At 37.8% G+C, this 26,989-nt stretch overlaps 1 protein-coding gene across 3 annotated transcripts in view; it reads right to left on the bottom strand.

Moving 5' to 3' along the window:
• cdh4 (cadherin 4, type 1, R-cadherin (retinal)) overlaps positions 1–26,989 on the bottom strand; it is a 294,301-nt gene that overhangs the window by 106,540 nt on the left and 160,772 nt on the right. For 2 of the 3 annotated variants that reach the window (XM_055183497.2, XM_055183498.2), the window contains one exon: positions 7,325–7,551. The exons of the other annotated variant lie outside the window; for it this stretch is intronic. In XM_055183497.2, coding sequence (XP_055039472.2) covers positions 7,325–7,551 — 227 coding nt within the window. The remainder of the gene's footprint in view (positions 1–7,324; positions 7,552–26,989) is intronic. 3 annotated transcript variants of the gene reach the window in all.

Raw genomic sequence — 26,989 nt, 5'->3', positions numbered from 1 at the left:
ACAAGGAGAGGGCAGGGCTTATGACTTATACTACAGACAGCCACCTGGACACGTGTGGCACACCTGGTTTAACCATAGAGTGTAAAAAAAGCTGGACGATGCCCATTCGCTCCTTTTTATTGGTGAAAAGTGAAGCCCTAGTGTTCCGATATGGCGCTGATATCGAGTCTGCCCAGTAGCGCTGTGCAGTATTGAGCAGGAAGTAAAGCCGCGAAATCAAGGCCCCGCCCTCGCAGAATGCGCATATCAAAGCTGTCAATCATGACGTCACGCCACCGTTTTTATAGCATTAAATAACTAACTAAAAACAAACTTATTTTAAAAACAAACACTTAAATTTACATCAGCGTGATAAAAACTACAGTAAATGACAGAAACCAGCTTCGGAAAACAGATAATTGAAGTGTAATTAAATAGTTTAGTTGGTCTCAAGTCCCATTGAATAACATGGGGGAGGCGGGTTTATGACCTATACTAGGACCAGTCACTGGGAAGGAGGTGATCAAGACGTTTTGGCTTCATTTTTCAGGGCTTGTGCGGCACACTTGGTTTCAACAGTTTACAATTTAATAAGGTATTAAACATGGCTATTAATTTGTCTGTCTTCTATACTATTTTCTTAGAACAAACACCAGCACATTAAACCTGAACTTATATTTCCCTTTTTCAATCTTAAACATATACAGAATAATCACCATGGCCATTGGCTGTTCAAAAAACTCTTGCATCTAAAATACTAACCCTGTATTCAATAACAGCATACGCCCGGTCAGCAATGTGACCTTTGGGAGGTTGTGTTTCGAGACACATTGCAGTCAGCTAGCAGAATGTGTTCCAACACGGACAAAAAACCTTATCTCTCCCCGCACAGATCTGTTCATTAGTTTGGTGCATTCATCTTTTCAATCTCTGTCTCTCTGTCATCCACTCCATCTCACCCATTTTTTGCCCGCTGACAAACAGGACATTGGGAGCTCAGATAAAGACCTTGATTTATCCAATCAACTCTCATTGGCTCAGGAGAAGCATTCCTCCAAATGTCTAGCCAAAGGCACAGAGATATCCAAGCTAGTCTGATGCATTGTAGCACGGCTGTGCCAGCAAAAGGCACACCGCCTTATAACAGCATGGCTAATGAAAAGCTTTATTCATTCAGTAGAGGAACGAGCACTGCAACCATTACAATAGACGGCGAGGAAAGAATAAACTAGAACAAGCATGTTGTGTTGTGGGACGGCACACAGCAGATGTAGGGAATGTGCTTCAATGTATGTGCGCGTGCATCCGAGAGTCAGCGTGTGTGAAATGGCTGCCTGGATTGCCCTGAGCTCCCGTAGCTCCAGAAGAACCAGCCCTGCCAGCTGGCTCCCCATCCCTCCCCACTGAGAAGAAACCCGTTCGGGCATCAGTCAGCCCGCAGCTCTGCTGCAGACATCTGGAGGTTATTGTTCTATAGGGCCGCATTGCTCCGCTTGCAGCCCTGTCTGGAGTTTTTCCATTACACGGCAGTATGTGCAATCTCCCCATTAGGCAGAACTCGTTTGCTACTTTTATAATCAGTCTTTGCACCAGACCTCACTGTCTAGAGAGAAGCAAATGTACCTGTTTTTTCGCAAAGGTGAGAACGAAAAGTTACTCTGGGTTTATAATTAGTGCGGCAGAATGAGTTAGCGGAGGTCTCCGGACCACTCGAAGCTCTTCACACCGGGTGGCCCCGCCATCTATTTTGCTCTGCGTTCTGTTTGGCCAGCAATTCAAGCTGAATTTATGCTGTTAAGGAGAAAACAGAAATAATGGCTGTTGAACGTTATTCCCAATGCACATAAATTCCGACTTCCACCTCATATCTAGCTAAATGCCATCCAAAGAACAATCCTGGGTATTTTTAGATCCGCGCCAAATAAAACATGTAGTGGTCAAGGTGGATGCACTGTTGATATGTCAAACGCTTAAATGATGGCTACAATTTATCATCATGAAATCAGATTCAAAAGAATAGACTACTAGATTGTGTGCTGCTGTAGAGGTATAGATGCAGTTATATAAACATCAAACGCCAATATTCAGGACATTGTTAAAAACATGGGATGTGGATAAATGTCATGCACGTTTATAGTCAACTACACGTAACCTGCTGACATTTACGTTCAGAAGAGGCACAAAGAATTACACTGTAGGAAGCCCTAGTTGAAATGCAGTGGATAATACATTGCTAGCTTTCCTATCTCTGTTTTTAAAGCACCTATGCTATTTTGTGTCTTTGTTATTCCACTTGCTTTGTTAATAAGGCATTTTATTTTAAATTACATATAGGGCAAACATGTTTTTTGTGAATGTATGTGCGTACCAGTGGCATGGGCAGAAATTTTATATTGAGTGGACCTTGGTAAAATAATGTATAGTGGACCTCAATGCCTCCTCTCAAATTACATAATTTTACAATATAGTAGTGGTTAAATGGATTATATTTTTTGAGTAATGGATCGAATAATCTTTGAATTAGCAAAAAAAGGGAAACAATTATAAAATAAGAACAAATGAAAAAATTATAAGCATGTGCAAACAGAAAAGAACGAAGTTACAAATAAAGTATAACAGTAGTATTTAGGTGCAGAAATTGAATCAAATGATTCTTCTTTATTCATTTCATTTCACTTTAAGACACAAATTACTGTTTTCATGAAAATATGTGCCAAGATTGTGCACGTATGTAATTTTGCACGTATGTGTCCTGTCAAGTGCAAAGAGATTCTGTGTTTGCGTGCTTTTTGAAACACGCGTCTCCATGCATGCGCTTATGAGTATGTTCAACTGAGTATGTATGTGCGTCTGTGCAGACAGAAAACAGTTTTTTGAGCACTGCGTAATACCATTTCGCCTTCTGCAGCTATATTATGGCAACAAAGTTCTTGATTATTAGGCCGGAATGAGAGTATAGTTCCTAACCATATCTGCCTAGAAAATCACAACTTTTTATTTTCCGTCGGTCTTAGTACACGATGTAACTACAGAAAAGTCACGTTTTAAATAGGAAAAATATTGAAACTCTTTGTTCATTTTTGAGCACAATTTCCTGAGCTGGAAAATGAGCATAATTTAAAAAAAGTAGAGTGTCACTTTAAAGCAACAGTATGTAGGATTGTGGCCAAAACTGGTATTTCAATCACAAATCTTGTGGCTAAAACTGGTACTGCAATCACACAACTTGTGGCCAATAAACAAAATGACAACATAAACATCAGTTGAGGGCTGCAACTCCACTATTTAAATGACAATATTCTGGCCAGACCACTGTTGTCAGTGATATAAAGTATTTGAAATGAAAATTATTTCTTAATGTCTAGTGACATATCAGGGCCATTTTATGATTAATTGATATACATTTCTTACATACTGTTCTTTTAACTTCTTATAGACGTCACTTTTCCATGTGACCTCGCCGGAGCACGCCCTGCTGAGTGGCAATCGTTCAACAAAATGGCTGGTTTTCATAGCAGCTGCTGCGAAAATGCCAGTTAAACTGACTATTACCGGCTTAAATTGAATTTAGTTGGACTTGATAGCAGAGGTGGACAATACTTAGTTACATTATTGACATTTTCCAGAACAGTATGTAAGAAATGTATATCAATTAATCATAAAATGGCCCTGATATGTCACTAGACATTAAGAAATCATTTTCATTTCAAATACTTTATATCACTGACAACAGTGGTCTGGCCAGAATATTGTCATTTAAATAGTGGAGTTGAATATTAAAATTTATTTAATACCCAATTACATTAAAATTGTGTAATTTTACTTGAGTAAAAGTACGTTAATGTATTTAAATATTAAATGTAAAACGAAAACTTGTATTTAGAAATGTAATAGAGTAAAAATTATTATAATATGCTTTGGAATGTATGTTTTCCAAAGAAAAACACGGATAAAATACAAATACTTTAATGTAGAAAGTAAAACCTTTGCTTGATAGTGACCCTAGCAACTTGTCAACCCACCTATGGTCTGTGGACGTTGGCATGAACAATCTTTTTACTTCTCCTTTCTGTGTTTTTTGTCAGACTGTAAATGATAGCTCAGAGTTCTTGTTAATCTGTTAGTACAGTCTATCGCACAACAGCTTTTTCCCATTTAGACGCGTTTTCCCCATGTTTTAATTAATTTCACAATGTACATAAATGCTGCCGCTCTCTCTTTTGCCACTCAGTAAGCGTAACCTCAGGCACTTTCGCCGAAGGTGACGTCACGTGCATACCCTCTATTGCGCTCAAATTTTTTAAAATGGCTTGAATGGTATAGAAACACATGTGGATGATAAACTTTCTATATAAATAGCTATTTATTTTTGAATGATGCGTATTTGAGTGATTATTATTATTAAAGAGATTATTATAATGTATTCGTGATTTCTTCTGCTCTTCCACAAACATATTTTGTGTCTCTTCAGATTGGGTGGGCCAGCCATCAATCTAAGTGGGCCAGTGCCACCCTGGCCCTTACGTAGCTTTGCCACTGGTGCGTACATGGTGGTCATAAATCAGTGCTAGTATCAGATGGTAATGCAGATTTGCTCGTTGATCTGAACCATGGTACTGAATGACAACCATATTTAAACTAGTTACATCATACACCAAGGTTCTTGCAAGGTAACACCATGGTATCAGGTACAAAAAACAATAGTGACATCATAGGTAGTTATTGTGTTGACAGGCATCTCTGTTAGGAATAAGAAACAAGAAAAACGCATTTCTGCTCATAAATCAACGAAAGCATTCCCTAAATTCCCAAATGATCCGTCTAGTTTCATTTCATTTGGATAAAGTTCTTTATTAATTAATTATTTATAGACACAACTAGGTCACAGAGCAGTGCAGAGTCACATCTCTCACAACCCCCAGAACAACCACGTATCTTAATGCTTTGTGTGTGTGCGTTTGTCCTTCAGTAACCCGCCACAGCCCGCAAGGAGACGCTTCTCTAAATGGCCATGCAGAAGGAGAGGACATGTGAGGGGTTAGGGACACATGAATAGGGCTCGCCAGATCAGACTCCTGGTTCCCATGGGTACCTTTCATTCCTGGCTCTCAGCTTGGCATTTTCAGGTCACTTTGGATGCAGAAACGGTCCAATGCCAGTGGGTAAGACATCTATATAAAGCCCGTTCACCTCATCTCCTCTACACCAGAGCACAGGACATGGGCATGACAGGCACATGTATTAAAAGTTTAATGATACTTGCCAAGCAGGACATAGTGTGATGTGGGATACGGTACTACAAGTGTGTGTGTGCGGTGTTGGGAGGGCCTGAAAAATGAGTTGTGTGAGCATGAAATATTACTCCTTTCATCTTTTGTGTAAAAATTACATTTGAGCTTTCACTTTTCATAATCAGATCATGACTTCTGGTATGTTGCCAAGGGCTTGTGTAAACCCTTAAAAGCACGTGCCAGCTCCCGCCGCGCAAACGTGCGTACGAGAGGAAAAACAAAATGTAATCAATTTAGAAACTGTAACTAGTTTTCAAATTTTGATGATTGCTTAAACATAATAACATCTTGCTCTGTTATTGAATCTCGCTTTTGTGCGTGCAATATGGGCAAATAATTACACTGCGATACCTTCACCCCCCGACAAAAAACACATACTCAATCAATTTCTATTATTTTGTGCGATCCATTACTGAGCTGCTAGACTCAGACCTAGCTTCTTTTCACAGTTGAAGAACCATCATGAATCAACAACTAAACAAAAAAATTATGAAATCATTGTTTGCTTTTTGTTTTGTAAACCACTGAACTGTTAAATGTTTCTTTAAGATTTCAGGAAATAATAATACATGTAAATAGATTTGCATACCAGTAAAGTACATCAAACGTTTTATGCTTTATATGGGTAAATTAATGCTATATCAGAGGTGTATCGCCGGTGTCACACACAATGCAGCACTGCCTTTGCCTTAACAATGCTCATAGCAAAAAAGGGATGCAAAAGTGAAAATACCGATTGCAATTTAGTGTGCAAATAAAAGCAAGAGGAAACATCAATTGCAACTCAATCACAAAAGCAGACGCAGATAATGAAAAGAAGATAAGAAAGTAGAGTGCAAGAAAAAAGTAGAAGGCTACAATTGAATAAGGCTGAAAAATAATTTTGATCCAATGCTGTGAAATTAGTGGGTGCACATTTCTTGATGGATAGATGAATTGACTTGTTTCTTTAGTGCTGGGCTATTATTATTCACACTTAGAAAGAAATGTTCCCTTGCTTGTACATACATAACTAATTTTCAATTAATTCTAAAGATCATGATTGGGAATTTTGATTAAAAACGCAGCAGGATGATGACTCTCTAGGAACAGGGTTTATTAAATAGACCTGCTTAATATTTAAAGGATTAGTCAATTTTCTTAAAAAAAAAATCCAGATAATTTACTCACCACCATGTCATCCAAAATGTTGATGTCTTTCTTTGTTCAGTCAAAAAGAAATAATGTTTTTTGAGGAAAACATTCCAGGATTTTTCTCATTTTAATGGACTTTAATGGACCCCAACACTTAACAGTTTTAATGCAGTTTAATATTGCAGTTTCAAAGGACTCTAAACAATCCCAAACAAGGCATAAGGGTCTTATCTAGCTAAACGATTGTCATTTTTGGCAAGAAGAAAAAAAATTCACTTTTAAACTACAAATTCTCGTATATCTCTGGTCCTGTGACGCGCCAGTGTGACCTCACGTAATTCCATAATGACGTCGAAAGGTCACGTGTTACATACATGAAACGCACATTTGCGGACCATTTTAAACAACAAACTGACACAAAGACATTAATTAGTATCATTCCACATACAACATTGTCAGAACGGTCCTCTTTCTCCACACTTGTAAACACTGGGGCGGAGTTTTGCATACGTCCACCATGACCTCTTGACGTGATGACGTATTACGTGAGGTCACACTGGCGCACCACAGTACCGGAGGAAGACGAGAAGTTGTGAATTAAAAGTGCATATTTTTTATTTGTCTTGCCAAAAATGACAATCTTTTCGCTAGATAAGACCCTTATGCCTTGTTTGAGATTGTTTAGAATCCTTTGAAACTGCAATTTTAAACTGGATTAAAACTGTTTAGTGTTGGGATCCATTAAAGTCCATCAAAACTAGAAAAATCCTGGAATGTCTTCCTCAAAAAAACATAATTTCTTCTCGACTGAACAAAGAAAGACATCAACATTTTGGATGACATGGTGGTGAGTAAATTATCTGGATTTTTTAAGAAAATGGACTAATCCTTTAATAAAGTTACACATGATTTGGCCTTGCCTGGTTAACAGGAGGTGATGGTGGGTGTCCAGCGAGGGCGAGTTTAACGGTGGTCTCCCAGATATGTTTGTTTGTGCTGTCTCTGGCTGTCACCATGAACAGAATCGGTTCGGTTAGATTCGCCACATCTTGCTCTAGGTACAGGGAGCCATCCGGTCGAACGCTGAACTTTGGGTCACTGCTCTCAAAATAAACTTGGTCTGTTTGCTGGCAGGTTTCGAACTTCACTGCAAATAAAACAGAAAGAGAGGGAACATTACAACACTTAAAAACTGGTGGGGAAGACGTTATTGATTTAACGTTTACATATTCAACCTCCAAATACACAAACAAAAACACACAGAAAAGAAAACAAAATATATACTTTATGCCAGAAACTTCTAAATATTATGGAGTATAAGGAAATCTGGTAAACCAATTCAATCAGTGTTAGTGATGCAAGAGGTGTGCCAAAATAGGTCTAGTCTATATATCAAAAAAGTGAGATCTGTGCCAGCAAGAAACCCTTCTGCAAGTAGTTGCAAGTTTTATAATTTGGTATAATTCTGCAACCAAAAGCAGAAAGAATAAGCGAGTCATGTGCTTTGTCCCACTATGGTTGTTTGGAAAATGGTTTTGGTCAACAACAGCAGATGGTCCATTCAGTAACACCTAAGGGAAAGTTACACGGCTTCAGCTCTTACAGCGAGCGAGAGAAAAAAAAGAAAGACAGAGAAGTGTGCCATGTTTACATTAATTACAGTTTAATTCTAAGGTTTTCATTACATTCTAATTTACCAGGATGTTAATCATACAACTTTCCTAGTAGATCTACGAGTATCATTATCAGCATTACACTACATGATGTATATGTAGTCTGCACTCCGTTTCCTTGCATTTTGTGTTGTGTAGGATGTTTTGTAAATTTGTAATTTGTAAAAATGAGCACATGTCACAATCTATAAAAGCATGTTGCCATCTAAATAACTTGATTTGCTTGTACTGAAACCAGAAACCTTACTGAACACACAGACATTCAGTCAATGACAAAAAGTAAGCCTTTTTATTTTGTTATTGTGACTATGCACAATTACATGGTTGGTTACACTTTCGAATTTGCAATTTGAATTATTTGTCCTCTGTTGTCCACGACCAGTAAAATCAGAGAGCCCACCAATTGAGAAGCAGCGGTATATTGTATTGCTCTGCAGACTAGTCTAGCGGTATGAAAAGGTCAGAGGAGCCCTCTGACAACAAATTTGAGTTCAACTTCCTGTTTTATCCTTCCTTAGGATTAAAAAGAAAGACAAAACTAAAGTCACTTTCCACTGATTTTATCTCTCTTCCACAATCCTGCTGATAACAAGACAATTGATTTCATAAATCACATCGGGAACAAGTCACTTGTTAAGAGTGCTGGGCGACAGTGTTTAAAAAAAATGTGCCGTGAAATATCTTGCACGACAAGCTTTTTATCAAGCCGTCTATCCAATTTACAACACAGTTTCCTACCAGAAGATGCACCAAAACAACAGACTAATAAAGCGTGGAATCCATTTCACCAATTGCGGCATGACTCGCTCGACACTCCGAGTTGCTTCTTGCGAATAATTACGCACGGGATGGGAAAAGAGTTGCATGCAGTTCCAGAATTAGTGACACATGAAAAGCACGCTCCCCACTTTAACAAGCTCTGCACAAAATGAAAAAAACAATGCATATCATACTGAGAGAATCTTAACATTTAACTGTCAGTTCTCCGAAGAAGTATTGAAGGTTTAAATCGAAAATTGGAGTAATTTTGTTATTTGGCAACCATCATAAAATGTCTGAATGCGGTAATTGCAGCCTGTTGTCGATGGGAAAATTGTTAATTTTATTTTTTTCCTTTCTACCAAACATCAACAAAAACATCTGCCAGCAGGGAAAAAATTAAAATAAAACACTCGCCAGCAGGGAAAGAATGAGAATAAAGCACTCGTGATAAAAAGATGCATTTTTCTGTGAGGCACATGCAGACAGCCGTTGTTTTTGTAAATTAGGCTAATTTGCTTTCATGGAATAAGCTAATTATTGTCACTGAGGGCTTTTTGTCACTTCACAAGTGACATACAGAGGGTAAACCTGTGGGTTGAGGGAGTGGGACAGAGGCAAAATCTTGAGTGTTTACATAAGAAAAGAATTGGATTCACTGAAACGGCCCAGAATTATATTGTTGTGTTATTGGATGAGAATTTGGCATGGGAACACAAGAATGGTCAGTATCAAAGGTTTGTTCAACAACAACAACAACAACAACAACTTCAAGCCCAACGAGGGTGTCTTTCCAAAATGCAAGCTTTTATCTCACAGGTCTAGTTTATCCTTTGTTTTCTATAATGACATGCAAAGGCTTTACAGATATAAGCACACTAGTCTCGGCACCATTCAAAAAAACTGCACTTCCAAATGATTGACTTACTGCTTGTAGGAGAAATCAGTATGCATTGCATAGCTATAAGAGAGCCCTAGGTCTATATAGTACCATTTTGCAATCAAACGAACAGTGCTCTCTAGCGCCTCGCTTTTCCAAATGCGTGTTGCAACTACGGTAGCCGTTATGTACTCACTGATCTCCTTGTTCGTTTCAGCTGGTTCATGTGTTCTGAACGAAACACTTCCCTGCCAATGACGAGTTTTTCCCGCAATCCATATTCCGCTATTATCCACCAGGTAGCCTTCTTACCCAACTTATAAAACCCTTAAAGTCGCCATGAAATGGAAGTAGCGATTGCCTTATTTTCCCTGTGGTGACTTATATCCGAATGAAACAGCCTTGAAATGAAATAAGGCAGGGCTGGATTTGAATTTGTCCATCGAGATCTGATTCGATCGTTTGAAGTTGGGTCGTGTTGCTAATTGCTAATCGCTGCGATCTTCTCCGGGACCCCGCCCACCTGCCATACTATATGACCGGAAGTGAAGAGAGATCGTTTTGAGGAGGGGAGGAGATTTGCATTTTTGATTAAAGATTATGAGCACACACGAATTTTTAAAAAATAATGAAGCTCACAGATAAGTCATTTGTTAATAATACCACAATATTAAGAAAATATATATATATATATATATATATATATATATATATATATATATATATATATATATAGTGGATTAAAATCGGAATATATCGTTTTTCATTTCAATTTCATTGCGACTTTAAAGGAATAGTCTACTCATTTTCAATATTAAAATATGTTATTACCTTAACTAAGAATTGTTGATACATCCCTCTATCATCTGTGTGCGTGCACGTAGCTTAGCCCCATTCACTCAATGGTACCATCCAGAGACAAAGTCAGAAGTGACCAAACACATCAACGTTTTTCCTATTTAAGACGAGTAGTTATACGAGCAAGTTTGGTGGTACAAAATAAAACGTAGCGCTTTTCTAAGCGGATCCAAAAGAGGAACCACATTTTACGGCGCAACAGCACTTCTGGGAGTACCTCGACTCGGCGCAGTAACACCCTCCCTCTCCCATTATGAGAGGGAGAAGGGGAGCAGACTTTTCAGGCGAGTCGAAGTACTCCCAAAAGTGCTATTACGCCATACAATATAGTACAATATATATCCGCTTAGAAAAGCGCTACGTTTTATTTTGTACCACCAAATTTGTTCGTATAACTACTCGTCTTAAATAGGAAAAACGTTGATGTGTTTGGTCACTTCTAACTTTATCTCTGAATGGTACCATTGCATGAATGGGGCTAAGCTAAATGCTATCGAAGCGTCGCAGCGCGCTCCAGCGCTAACGTGCACGCACACAGATGATAGAGGGATGTATCAACAATTCTTAGTTAAGGTAATAACATATTTTAATATTGAAAATGACTAGACTATTCCTTTAAGTATTCCCTTAGGGCAAACTTTGTGTATGTTTTGAAGTTCGCTCTAAACTTGATCTCATCAAAAGTCACAATAATCTCAGCTTTTTGCTCAAAATGTTGTATTTTTAAAGAAACCTACCCATATTTGAGAGGTGATAAAAGAGAACAAATGAAGCAATATACAGTATTTAAAGAAGAACATTTTCTGGAAGGCATTAAACTTTTGTAAAAATCATAAAAAATGCTGGCGCTGGCTGGCAACTTCTTTTAAAAACGCTGGCTGGAAAAGAGTTGGGCTGAGTAGGTCCTCATATATACTTCTGCAGTATTCATGCGTGTAACTCACAGTAGCAGTGCAAAAGCCAAAAAAGAAGCAGTTTGGCCAGTAAACCCACAAACGAAGAGGCAGCAGCTTGTTGTATATGATTTGAGAAGACCAGCAGTGATGGAGGTAAATAGACAGCGACTTTTGTTGCAGTTTGAGTTAAATCCCTCCACAACTTGGCTCATCTTTGTTCTTACCATCGCAAGTGGAAATACCTATGAAGTAATGTGACACAGATATTTTTGACCTGACGGGAGGGGTTCTAATGGATCAATCATAGCTTTTGCGGTCTGCGTGAATAGATGCATTGTTACATTTTTGGTGAAGTGGCCGTCAGGCTACGCACCGCCTATGTATAGCCTACGGCGTAGAACCTATGCACAACAATAAATTACACTTTAGAGGAAGTTGTTTCCTCTTCACATTGTGTCAGAATAACATTCTCTCACTGAATGTCACTAAGACTAAGGGAATAATTATTGACTATGGGAAGAAGCAGATAAGGAACTTTAACTTCTGTTACACAGTGGAGCAATGGTCGAGAGGCTGAGCAGCTTTGAATACCTCGGAGTCTCACAGAAGACTCGTCATGGACCACACAGAGCTTGGTGAAAAAAGCGCATCAGCATCTTCACCATCTCCGGTGTCTCGCCAGATTAAGGGTCATTCAGTGTCTAAAAACAAGGTGCGGAAAGCTTTCTATGCTGGGGCTGTGGAGAGTCTTCTCATAGGGAAACATCATCACCTGGTTCGGAGGCACCACGGCTAAGGACCAAAGTTTACTGTTCAGAGTGATGTGGGCAGGGAAAAAGACCATCAAGACTCCTCTACCCTGCATCACATACATCTACAACCAGCAATGCAGAACCAGGGCCAGGAAAATTGTAAAAGACTCCACCCTGGGAACAGTCTCTTCTCAGTGCTCCCATCAGGGAGGTGCTACCGGATCCTGAGGACCAACATAGAGACTCAGGATTAGTTTATATCCTCAGGCAGTCTGGCTACTGGATGCAGACACTTAAGAAGTCTACACAGTTGGCTGCACTATAAACACTAAAAAGCTCTTGCATCTTTGCACACCATGTCGTCAAATGCTGCTAAAAATTCCTTCTTCAAGCTGCGAAAAACACTTTTACATATCTATACAAGTACATGTAACATGTAGGCTAATAGAGTTTATTTTTTATTCATATATGTTTTAACTTTTTTATATTTTTCTTATGGCTGTGTATTGTGTGCAATTATTAGCTATATATAAATACACATATACATGTACAAATTTAAGAAAACGTATTTATTTATAGATTTTTCATTTATATATAATATAAAAAATATAAATCTCTCTCTCTCTCTCTCTCTCTCTCTCTCTCTCTCTCTCTCTCTCTCTCTCTCTCTATATATATATATATATATATATATTTATATTTTTTCAGAAATGGTCGAATCTTTCTATAGTCGACCAATAGTGGAATCATCTATGAGTGTGCGCATGGGTTGGGAGGGGCACCAGGTAGTCAACAAAATAGTCAACAAAATAACTTTTATTTTCTTTCACAAGCAGCACACAGAAATACATTTCTGATAAAGTGACCAAAACTGTCTTTTAAGGGATGAACGAAGACAAAACTGACGATGCAATTTTTATCCTTTTTAAGTTAAAATGAAAGGTAAAATAAACATTCGTTAAATGACTTCACATAAGATTTTAAAGCCACGATCTACAGAACATAAAATATATGTAATATCTTTTGCTATATCAAACATTTTGATAACTTAACTTAAAAAAAAGTATAATAATAAATGCGATCCTCTAGGAAGCCCTGTCTTATATAATTTTGAGATTTAGCGCGTCAAAGCAGTCATGACTGAAAAAACTACAAATGCCATAATTTTTGATTGTTACTTTAAATGATAAAAACTAAGCTTTATATACAATTTCTTAAATGTTAATTTATAACAAGATAAATTCTGAAATTAATGATTTTATAGACAAATACGCTTTATTATTTTGCACATACATACCTGCTTGCTTACTTTGATAATTTTTGTATTTACTTAAAAACCGGATGATTCTTATATCATTTATTTCAGGAATTTCTTTCCTATCTTTTGAAAGTGAACACAGACCATAATATTAAATAATTATAAAATAAAACAAAGAAATTGTTAAAATAATGAAAGTATAGCCAAAATTGCCAGCTGTGTCTTTTTAACAGCAGAAACAAAGAGACCAATGCTTTGCAGTGCGTGGAAACCTCTTACCATATGGACAAGTAGCAATGTCACGGGGGTTGTTGGATTTATTAAGGCATTTTAAAAATACTAATTAAAGCTACTTCTTCACATATTATTTGCATAGAATTATCATAATAGGCTGTATATTAATATATTGGGAGAAAACTGTATGTGAAATCAGATAATGTGCACCCATATAAGGCCAAAAATGTAATGTTACTCATTTCATAACACATCTGGGATGATTCGACTATGAGATTGGTAGTCGAATAGGCTTCTCCTATCGATGCATTGAATTTTGGACTATTTATCTATTGAGAGTCTTCATTTTTCTATTATATTCTGTTTCTGTATCCCAGTTGCAACACGGAATGAGACACTAAGAAAAAAAAACAATTCACTAAATGAATACATCACAAGTATGTGACAACTAAATAAAAAACCTCAAGGTAAATACAAGCTAACATAATATGCCTCTAACAAAAACAAAATCTAATGACTCATTAGACATACAACCAATTTCCCTACTGAAACTGATTTTATAAGAGCAAGAAATGTATGGTTGTCTCTGTGTGACTGTGTATGAGTGAACTTGTGGGAAAGTATGAGACAGATAGAAAGGGAACACAAGGAGCGCTGTGTACTAGTAGCACAATAGGCTGTCTTATTGGACACCCAGTAATCTGTCTTAAAGGTGTATTGTGTCTTTTCTGTGCCACTAGCTGCACCAAGCAGAATTGCAAATACTATTGATTTTTATACAAGTATGAAGGGTGGCACAGCCCCTAATCCATGCTATTGGTAAAGAAGACGAGGTTGCGATGGGGCGACCTTTTTCAACACTGCTTTGACCAATAGCATGGGTTTGATAGCTCAGATTGCAATTCTGCCATAAAATGTTTTGCTTTCCTCTGTAAATAAACATAAGATGTATTTATATCAGCTATTTTCAACTTTATGTAACCCCTTTGTGCATTTATTTTGTATTATTGTACTGTATGCCCCACAGTTGTTTAATACTTTATTCTTCATTTTATTTTTAAGTTTAAAAGTTACATTTAGGCATTTACTATACAATTCTAACCAAGGCGATTCATCCAAGGGAGACAATACTATGGGAAATTTAAATTGTATTTAGTTTTCTTCCCCTTAAATTGCTAATGACTTATTAGTAATGCCGATTCTATTAATTTGCTGATACAGAGCACAAAAATATAGCCAGACATAGACGATTGATAGACAGACATATGACCCACAGAGATAGATAGTAAACAGGGCAGAAAGAAATCCGTCCGTACTGACAAAGAAAAACTGAAAGAGTATAAGGGGGAAAAGTAAGGGGTGCATACAGAGAAAGAGGAAGGCACAGCCAGAAGCGACTTTATCAAAGTGGGAATTGAGAGGGTATGAGGTGTGTCCTGTTCGCGTGCTGGGCTGGAAAGCTTACCTGCAGTACAGGTTAAGACAGTTCAGGAGAGCCACAGCGTTTGATGTTCTCCACAGGCTCCCCTGAAGGTCATTCAGCCTTGCGCCCACAAACAGACCCACTTCACAAACTCAGAGCTTCCGACATGATACTCCATCTTACTGGGTGATGTGTGAGCACACTAAGGTTTAGCTGAATCCTACAGACTCTATGAAACAGACAATAGACCCCTTAATCGCCTGCGTCACTGTGACATCACCGCTCTAGCTGGAGGCAAAACATAAGAAGGAACTCATAGCAGGCGCGTTAAAAGTTTGAGGTTTTGACTTTAAAATGTCATCTTGTGGTGTTTTTGGCTGCCAGAATAGAAGGAAGAGCACTTTTGGTTCAAAACTAAAGTTTTAAAGGATCCCGGCAGACATTCCTTCACAGAAATCAAGAAGACAATTGTGGTTGAATGCTATACGGCATACAGACTGGACGGAGATGATCATCAATAATGCTCGTGTTTGCAGTGCACACTTCATATCAGGTAAAATAATTTATGCATATGTACTGGCGTGTTGGTTTTATCTAGTACATATCAGCAAGTTTATGTTTTATAGGTGAAAAGTCGCCAACTTTCAGCGCTGATGTTTAGCTGAAATGTTAAACAAACATACCGCAATAGATGTGTGTGCCATCCTTTAAAAAGGTCTCTTTAAAAAATCCACATTGCTAATCATAGTTAGCCCTGCGATAGGTTACATTAGACAATAAGCATTGACAAAATTCCCCAAACCACCCGAAAGTAATTCATATGTTGTCTAGGAAATATCCAAAATCTGGTTAAAATCGCGATAGTTAAAGGTGCAGTGTGTAATTTCTAGAAGGATCTCTTGACAAAAATGCAAAATAATATACAAAACTATATTATCAGGGGTGTATAAAGACCTTTCATAATGAACCGTTATGTTTTTATTACTTTAGAATGAAATGTTTTTTATCTACATCCCGAGGGTCCCCTTACATGGAAGTCGCCATTTTGTACCACCATGTTTCTACAGAAGCCCTTAACGGACAAACTTGTCTCCGAAGATGACATGTTTGTCCGGTGGCGACTACCGTAGCTTATGCGTTTCAAAAGCGAGGGTGAGCAGTGAACTGAGCCATTGGTTGCAATTCGCAACCTCACCACTAGATGCCGCTAAAATTTACACACTGCACCTTTAATTTACAAAAATAGCTGTCACGGTTCCGGAGAATCTGTGACTTTACACATCCATGTTTAATAAATCTCTCCTAAAACGTGCTAGCTCACGCTTGTCAACATTGCGTTGGCGCCTCTTTTTGCCTCCAGCTAAGCCCCGCCCACCTGGAGACATTGTAATTTTTACAAACTTTTAAGGGGTCTATAAGTTGACAACGATTCCTGCACTAGTATGTGTAGTATTACATTTGTGATGCTGTCTGTGGGGACCATTGTTTTACAATTATTTCCATCTTTGTCGTTGCCTTACTCAGTTACTATTAAAGATATCAAGGTTATATTTTTTTTGCATTATGTAGGAGAATTTGTGAAGAAAACAGTAATTCGCAAAAAATTACATTAGATGGGTTTTCACAGGCAAGGTCACAATTTTGAGGGACAATCACACTAAAAGATTCAATTGCTTTTAGTCCATGTATGTTAGCTTTTAGGTCATCTTTGTGCTTGTGTATATTATTTTAGCCATCATTACAGCCATCTCTCCCAGAAAAATGGTTGCACTATCATTAAAGTCTTTAATAAAACATTAAAACATGTACCATAAAATGGGTCATAAAGCATCTGTGTCTATATGTGGGCTGCAAAGATAGTCTTTCCTATCATCCCGTGCCTGATCAGCTCCACCAAGGGTAGCATGTGAAAAAGGGGCATAAGAAATAAGACATCCACACACACAACAACACAAATACACCCAGTTACTTGCTTGCCCACACGCATGCACACATCAAAGTCCTGAGGTCTGCCGCTGCAGGGTTGCATTGTTCTGCTTGACTGGCGGTAGAATAACGTACAGCAGCGCAGAACACAAAGACAGAGGGACAGTGAGGGCACCGAACTGTTACCCCCGCACCTACGCACACACCCGGATGCACGTGCGCCGGTCCCCCTGACCCGAACATTCTGTCACTTTTGACAATGGTGGTTACGCTCGATGAACCGAAGTGGGTTAGGACACTCGGCAAGCGCAGGATCACATGTCTGGCACAGAAATTGCTTTCCATGCGAGTCATTCACACTAGTTACACATGCTCGACGCGCGTCAGGACGTGTTGAGTAAACATTTTAATAAGCCGTATTTTCGACCTGCACTCCAGAAAGACTAGATGGAGGTGTATTGATAGGTCTAGAGTTTGAGAGACAGTTTGTGTAAGGAAAACAAGCTTGAGAGGAGAGATCAGACGTGCTTCAAATCCTTCTCGGCAAACCACACGAGTGGACTGTTAATTAGTGTGATTAAACCCAAACACTTCTGCTTTTCTTTCTGCGATGCTTCGGGCGCACGGTCCAAAATTAGCTTTTTGTCACACCTCCCAATGACAGGTGAATTGGAGAAATTTACCATCCATATGTATTTCCAGCTTTTGCATACATAAGACAAGCCAGTCTGGGTTCCCGTCTCACCTCATTAAACTGCACCTGTCAAAAACATTGCGAGTGTATATCAGTTTCGGAGGTCTAATGCGAGGAATACGTCATGTGTGTTGCCACATGGCAACACGTGTGAAAGCTTTAGGCAAGATTAGATTAAATAGCGTGTGTGATTATTTCGTGGAAGAATAAGGATGTGTGATGAGCCATGTCACTTACATCAACAAGTATCAGGCTATCTTTCTTAAAAGGTGATATTTGCACTGACGCTGATCCAAAGTGACAAAATTTCAACAAGACTTCTTCAACGAGAGCTGACGTGAGCGACCTTTGGCAAAGTTGAGCAACTTCATTCAAATGAACAAGTGGTACAGTCACCCATCTTATAAAAACAGATACAGAAATTGAGCAATTGAACGGTTCAATAAGTTTGACCTTCAGCATTATAGTGTGCTTTACAATACAGTTCCTAATAGCAACGTGACATTTTGTTTACTCACCAAAGGCAATCACTTTTACTGTACTTGCATTTAGTGCTGACTGAGTGGTAATTTTGGAGCATGGCTGGGTGTCTGAGATACAGGCATTGTGCAAAAACCCTTTGTTCTTTCTAGCTTTGCTATTTATGTTTTCCTCTCGAAAAGCTCTTGAGAGCAGCTTTTTAACATTTACCCTCGAACCACGAGGTCCTGCGATGCCAAGGGGCAATTAAATCAGCAGGTCGTTGCACTTTGTCCACAAAGTAAGAGGCAAAACATTTAAGTAAGTTCAACTCTGTGAACTCACGGATGCCCTTTTAAAGCCCTGCAGGCACAATGGCCTGCAGTATGACAACTATAGCATGACCACAGTTGTGTGCTTGCTTCTGGCACATTCTGTACTGTTGTCCTCAGGGCAGTTTTGCATTTAATAAAAAAGCCGTCCTCGGCTTCCTGCGTTTCTTGCAATATGTGTGTGTGTGTGTGTGTGTGGAGTTTAATTAGTTTCTGGAGGTTTGTGCAATCTTATTTTGAAAGAGGCAAAAATGAAACCTCAACATAATGCGTACTGTAATCCAATGAGGGTCACGGCATAGAAAACCATGTAAAAAAGAACATATTAGTGCAATATTACATTACAAACTAATTATTATTACAAACCCAAGAAAATGCTAGCAGAATGCAGTCATTAAAATGCTCCCACTGTGTATAAAACAAACTAACCCCGCACACCTATAGAGGAATTACAGTTCCTCTGCTAACAGAAGGTGTTTGTAAGCATTAATGTTATATAGTGGCAGTTAGATTCACTCTGAGGCAAAACAGTATTACTAATCAGGCGTGTGGTGGAGTACATCACTGTTTTCATCTCAAGATATTGTTTTAATAACATTTTAATAGTTTTAATATAATATCACTGAAATATCGTTTAGGAAAGATGGCTGCATAATGGCATTGGGTGGGTTTGGAAGGCGTATCCTGAGTGATGATGATTTTAGGGTCATGTGTCCTTTGATCCGACCCAGTTTTAAGGACACAGATGGGTGATTCTCACGAAATCCAGACTTAAAAGGTGTCCAGTATCAGAATTTTTAAAAAGCCCATTTTTTTGCACATATAAGATTAAGGTTGACTTTTTAGAGGATTTAAAAAATATTTTCTATAGAATTATTTAAATTTTTAGATTATCATTATCAAAAAAAAGTATCATTACCGCAACATGATATTACATTAAATATATGCATTTACAAACTCATGTTTCGTTAATGAGTACTAAAAAGTTGTCTAGGTACTATGACAAACAAAATTTCAACTTTTATCTGGAGAGAAAAAAAAGAACCTGGTAGCCATCTTGAGTGTCACAGTCAATTGTCCCTTCCAACAATTTTTTTTGTTGTTGAAAATGTTAGTTCCTTGAGGGCTTAAACAATGATTGAAAATTGTTGCGGAGGATGAGAGAATTGGTCGTGGACACATTTATATTATTTATTATTGTCTCTACATTTACCAATGATCACCAAATGTTTCTTTACTGTAAATGTTTATAGTATAACATGCACTGAAGCTTTTTATTTTTTAGATTTTTTAATTATAAATATTTCCATGTCAAAGAACCTAAATCCAGTCATGGACATGTTGCGGTAATGACAATTTTCCCCTTAAATGTGAAAAAACAACAAAATTGGTTTGTATGATGTCATTTAAAAATCAAAATAGTACACGAAGATATGTTTGTAAATGTATGCTGCTTATTTTGATAGCATTAACTTTTAAATCAAAATGTTTCATGACACCTCATAAGTCTAATTTTGCGAGAATCACCCGGATGTGTTTTCAAACACTTAGGGCTCTATCTTACACCCAGCGCAATGCAGCGCAATACACGACGCAAGTGTCTTTTGCTAGTTTCCACCGTGCGCAATTATAATTTTCGCATTGTTTAAATAGCAAATGCATTTGCGCCCCCTTTTGCGCCCATGGGCGTTCTGATGTAAAAACGAGGTGTGTTCAGGCGCATTGTTGGCGCGTTGCTATTTTGAGGCAACTAAAATAGACTACACCATTGACCAACAAAAACTTGGTCTAAAGTCTAAAGTCAATGGCGCAATATGTTTTTTTGTTATTTAAAGAGCGCATTAGTAATAATATGCGCCTATAAACGGAAGGAACAACGCGGGTTTGCTTATCACATAGTACATGAATGCGCAGCAGCACAAAAACGCTTTTAAATATGAAAGATTAAAGGATTGATATAAAAGATTATTATTGAGTCTCTTTGACATAAATGAGGACTAATTATGAGACGTTAGAAGGCATAAAGAGCTGCTTCACCTGCAGCCTGGTAAGTAAATAAATGTTTTGCTTTAAACAAATGCATCTGTTTGTAAATGTTTTTTTTAAATGCTATCTCACGGATTTATTGTATATGATGACTCTGCACCTGTGGATATAGTGAGATGAGAAACATTTTTAAGTAATGCTTAAAAAAACTCTTTGCTTAAAAAAAAACGCTGTCCAAGTGCTGAAACGAACGTGCGGAGAGCCGCTTGTAAATTCTTTATCTCCTGTTTGTTACAAATAAAGTATTTTTAGAGTACAAACCTTTTCTTACATACTTGTAAATTATTTTTTGATGATATTGGATAGCCATACATTTAAGGCAATCACAAGCCTACTTTTTTACTTCCATGACTAAAAGAAAACGATTCTTAAAGGTTTTAATAAAAAACAACACAATTATTTAACATTAATCTTAAACTGGGGATCTTCTTCCTCCGCTTAGTTTTTCAGTTTACAAAGTCCGTCATCTAAATAGGGATTAGACATAGCGCCAGCGCAACAGGCTTTTAAAGGGGATGAGAGCTGAGACTCTCATTGTTTTATTGCACGTTACGCCCAAAATACTCTCATTACAATAGGACCAACCCTTTTCGACCATGCGCTCGGCGCACCAACCATTTTTCCTGTCATTAAATTAGCAAAAGTGGATTCGGACACGCCCATTTAGACGTTGCGCTGTGCGCTTTAGACAATGCGCTTAGATCGTTAAAATAGGGCCCATAGTGTCGACCATCTCCAAGATTTGGACACAGCATATCTTTCTCCTCTTATCTTTGAATTGGAAACCCATAGTGTATTTAGACGGATGTGGTTTAAGCCTTAGGAAAATAGACAGCAGGAGAGATAAAGAAGTTGAGGAAGCCCTGAGAACTAAAAACAATTAAAAGAGCAGGAAACGAACATCAGCTGGAGGTGTCAGAGTGATTAATATACCTCATCAGCATGAAAGGAAGGTACGTGTTTCTTACCAAAGCATCAGTCACAGTGATCTTCTATCGCTCTTCTGAATTGGGCCTTTTTTAATAAATTGTCTGAACCCATTCACAGATTCGACTGAATGAAATGCGAGTTATCGGTTGAAATCAAACTAAATCGACAAACCAATTGAATTGCTTGGACGCAATAAAGAGGTAATCACTCACTAAATCAATCACGCTCACGTTCAACTCGAAATGATCCAGTGAGCCGTTCCCGAAACTACTTTTGCTTTTATTTAACATTTAAAAGTAAAGCCATTTGCTCAGTTAGTTAATTTGTGAGTTATTTGTCATTAACCTGCACACTGTGAGCATAAATCATGTTTACGCTGTGAATGGTTACTGTAAATTAACATGTTGGTACTATCAGTGCCATAAAGTGGGCGACATTACCAAAGCAACATGTTTTATTAACTAGAAGAGAGATATAAAACAGTGCATAAACAAAATGCTATTAATCTGGCAGTAATAAATAGAAGCAATTTACACTAATTACAACAAACCGAATTTAAACAACACAAATAAAAACTGTGATTAACAGGTAGTGGCATGGGGGCACATCTAAGCACATTTTTAAGAGGTGTTATTAACAAATCACCTTTTTTTAAAAAAAAAACTGATGATCAAACAGTTTAAACAAATTGGAAGAACTGATCGTCTTCAAAGCATACAGGTTGGCTTTAAACTATATTCCTATATTAGCAGGAGGAAATGCCATTAAACCTTCACCTTAATACAGTGTGGGGTTTAATCTGCGTGATAACTTAACGGTTAAATTAATTTAATAAATGAACCCAACAATGGATTAAAACAACCCAGCATTTTGGGTTGAAACAACCCAGCATATTAAATTACAACCCAATGGTTTGGGTTTGTTTCTTTTTGACCCAATAATGGGTTGAAGTCACATATCCAAAGCATCTGCTAAACACGTAAATGCAAAAGCTAATTTTGCGAAACATTGAAGAAACAAGGGTAAGGAATCATGTTAAAAATCCACACATAAGCCCTATTCAGACAGTAATTGTTTCTCGTAAGGACAAAAGGTATTTTCATCCTTTACAGGGGTAGTCAGTCATTTTATTGCTGTTCGGATTCAGAATGTCATGTTTTTTTCTCCGACCATCCGCATAAAAAATTCCAGCCGAAATTTTTTGACAAACACCAAGGTTGTGTAATTTAATTGCCGTTTGAATCCACATGTCTGAGCTTATAAAAGGGGATCAATGCAAAGTCATCCTGCACTTCCTTTTAGACCACTGAAAAGCATTGTATGGTCACACGCTTTTCACGTGTATTCTGCATGAGTGAAGCTTCTTTCTTTGCGAGCATTTTGAACATTTATCTTCATAAATGAATTGATGAGAGGTGTGGGCACAATCTTTTATAGCGAGTGGGAGCTGATATAAATAAAGAGAAGAATATCACAAAACGTTTAAAATGTCTATTAGCAGTGGCAACAAGTGCTAAATACAGTTTTAAAATGTATTCAATTACACACATACTGTATACATACAACACAGTATCACGAAATTACGTACCTATAGTCACGTACATTTGTGAGTCTTTTCCGTGACACTCACCTATTTCTGTTTACATGTCATTGTCACGTATTGGTTACTTAACTGTTTTGTCCTATTTTCTTATTATTGTCGCTTTGGTTTAGGGTTAGATTTACATAAAAGGACATTCTTACCCAAACCCAACTCTAACCCTAACGCCAGGCGACAATGGTTTAAAAATAATAAAATATAAAAAAATAAATCATGAAAAAAGGTATAAACCAATATTAAAGTGACATCCTAACGCAAACACTAAATCTATCCCTAAACCGAAGCGTCACTGGTTTAAAAATAGGAAAAACAGTTGAGTAACAAATACGTGAAAATGAAGGCAGCTCAGAGAAACGCTTTCAGACACACTTCAAAGGCAGCGCAGGGCTTGAAATTGCGACCATTTTGGTCGCATATGCGACCGAAATTTAATCTGTGCGACCTTAAAATATATTTGGGAGCATTTGTGCGACTGCCCATTTTGTTGTGACGCGAGTTGATTGTGATCCTGCGTGCTGGCGCTGTCCCAGGTTCAGTGTTCTCTCCAACGATACATAACCAATCAAATTTCACCATTAAGTTCTTGCGTTTAATGAAGACCGTAGATTGGCTAATATGAGCGTCAGTCATTCCTTGTTGCCGTGAAGCGCGGAAATGTGAAAAGACGAACGCGTCGCGAGCATGACGAGAGCGAGCCGATTACAGCCAAGGTTATAATCCGATCCGGATTCAAATGTAACTCCACCACCGGAAAATACGAGTTGACGTTAAACCTTTCAGAGAGAGTGGCTTAAAGATTTCGAGTGTCTCAGCTATGAAAATGTAACTTACTGTGTTTACTGTAAATCCTGTAAAACGGCGTTAATGGCGGAATCAAAACATTTTAAGCGCCAGACGTACCTTGCTAAACATGGCGAAAGTGCCAAAAATACAAGACGTGTCATGACAAATGTGTTTATTATTGATGGAGACACCGAGCTGTCTGTCAAAGTGTGTTTGATGGTGTATGTGCGCATGTGCTGGTGAATGGACATCCGACAAACATCCTTGTGGTCCATGTTGCTGTGGAATACGACAATGCTGATGGTATGTTTTTGTTGTTTTTTTTAAAACATTGCCTATTTAGTAGTAAAAGCATCCTGGTAATGCAGTTATCAATACCAATATATATTAGCCTTCTATATTAGGGTCACTTTTGTAATGTCACAATTAATCAGTGTTTTACGTGTTTGCTAGATTTTCTATGTAATCTTAATCATGTTACCTGTAATTGTTAAATTATTATTGCTGCAATACTATTTCAACAGCATTTGGGTATTAATTTAGGAATTTATGCAGCAAAAAATAAAATAAAATAGAAGACTAACTTTTAAATGCTGGCCATAGGACGTGTAAAGCCCGGTGGTGGTGTTTTATTTTTAATAAAATAAATATATTAACATTTACATTGTAGTTGTGGTGCTTTTAAATTTTTTGATGGATGCGCCAAAATTTTTGCTGGTGCTCCTAACTCTTTAAAGTTGGGAGCACCAGTGCTACCAAATAAAAAAGTTAATTTTGAGCCCTGCAGCGTGTTTGAAATATAAACAGAGAGCATGTGATAACTAATCACATATTTGAAAACTACAATACTAATTTTTTTTGCTAGAAATGCAATTAAAAATGTGTAAAAAGTGAAAGTATACATCTATTTACACTAAATTTGTGCTCCAGTTGCTTTCTTGGCCGCCATTTTATTTTTACTTGACCAGGCTCGACCAATCACATTCCCCATGCGCGTACACGCATAGAATTGTGGGACAAGATGATGAAGGTATCTCAGGAGTCAGGAAGTAAACCTAACATTGGATTCGGACATGCCTTGATGCCTTCCTGCCTTGGAATGCTGCCTAATTTAGAGTTTTCGGACGCAGCCCTACACTGAGCTAACGTTCAGTGTATAATGTATACAATCTTAACTACAGATTAGCTGCCCTTCACAGCGGTGATCCATGATCGCTGTCCACCCTTGTCTTTAGGAAACCAAAACATTTGTTATTTTTTAAAACAGAGACCGGAAGTTAACTCTTTCCCCGCCAGCATTTTTATAAAAAGTTGCCACTTTTGATAGTTTAAAACATACACAGAGTTCTTTCTCTTTCACGTGAGGCGCTACTTCCAGTTTGTATAAGTTGCAGAAGTGTGCCACCTGGTGGATAATAGCGGTATTGCGAAAAGCCGGAAATTCTCGTTATTGGCACGGAAGTGTTTTTTCTTAATTGACGAGTTATGTCGTCAATGGCGGGGAAAGAGTTAATTACCCTTCAGACGCTTAACCGCAACAACGCACATGAGTCTGATGTAACGTCTATAGTATTCACTCTGTTGTACGTTCGGTTATTTTCAACCCAGTGTTGGGTCAAAAGGGACAAATCCAGATTTGGGTTGTAATTTAACCTACTGTATGCTGGGTTGTTTTAATCCATTGTTGTGTCAAATATAAAAATCTTCTGGGCTATTTTAACTCATTGGTTAGTTTTGCCCTGTTTTGACCCAACAGTGGGTTGAAAATCATGCATTTTTTATAAAGTGTATAAACAAACATTTTATTGGCAAGAAAATTGGAAACATCATTTTATGACGACAAACCCATCAAAACAGTGTTGTTATTTACGTTAACTAGACTGTACTTCAATTTAAAATGTAACTATAGGTTGTAATAAGATGCTTGCTCAAACAATCGAATGGGTGGTTATTTTATTATTTATTTATTTATTGGAGATTGACCTGCTCAATTGAAAATGACTCAAACTCTAATTAAAGGTGCAGTGTGTAATTTTTAGAAGGATCTCTTGACAGAAATGCAAAATAATATACAAATCTATATTATTAGTGGTGTATAAAACCCTTTTTATAATGAACCGTTATGTTTTTATTACCTTAGGATGAGACGCTTTTATCTACAGGGTCCCCCTTACATGGAGGTCGCCATTTTGTGCTGCCATGTTTCTACAAAAGCCCTTAACGGACAAACTTTTTTTAACTTTTTTTTAAAGATCTCTCCGTTGATGACATTTTTTTTACGGTGGCGGCTACCGTAGCTTCTCTATGTGCTTCAAAAGCGAGGAGTGAGCAGTGGTTTGAGCCGTTGGTTGCAATTCGCAACCTCACCACTAGATGCTACTAAAATTTACACACTGCACCTTTAATGCATTAGTAGCTAAATCTTAAAGTTGTATAAAAATCTTTACATCCAAAACCAATGGGTTTTGTCCTCCGCAAACCTGATGTTACTAAATAAAGATGTTGCAAGTACAGTCTCCATACAGAACACTGGAATATTTGTGTGACAGTTTTGTTGACAGAGTCTTTCTGGGCTTTGCCCCGGCTTGTTTTTAAAGTGGCACACACAAGCCTTGAGTTTTTTTTAGAGTGCTCACTTAAGGACACTATAGATGTCTCAAGCCAGTGTTGATCACCTCTCCCGAGGTACAAGCTTGCAGGTAAACAACCAAAAGGAGAAACAGCAATGCCCAGCCAGCCAATCCAGCTTGACATCCTATTTGTATTCAGACGATTTGTAGAGTGTTTGAGATGTTGATATATATACAAACCACACTTATTATTAAGCATAAGTGCACTGAATGATTATTCAGAAGACAAAAGCTAGAAAAAAAATAGAGGGCTGGGATGTTTGTGTTCACTAATTCACAGTTCCCTTTTTGGGCTGAATAGTTTTAGGCATACTGAATATTTTCCCAGAAGGCACATTTGATAAATAATAAAACACACGGCATGGTGCTGTCAGAACGGACTGACTGAAGTTTTTGGATGTTAGTAAGCTTTTAATTTGCCTTTTCCACCGCCTCTCTTTATCTCTTGTTAA

This window comes from Misgurnus anguillicaudatus, chromosome 14 (assembly GCF_027580225.2).
Source record: "Misgurnus anguillicaudatus chromosome 14, ASM2758022v2, whole genome shotgun sequence".
In the NCBI taxonomy this organism is placed as follows: Eukaryota; Metazoa; Chordata; class Actinopteri; order Cypriniformes; family Cobitidae; genus Misgurnus; species Misgurnus anguillicaudatus.
This window is presented reverse-complemented; position numbering and strand designations above follow the sequence as displayed.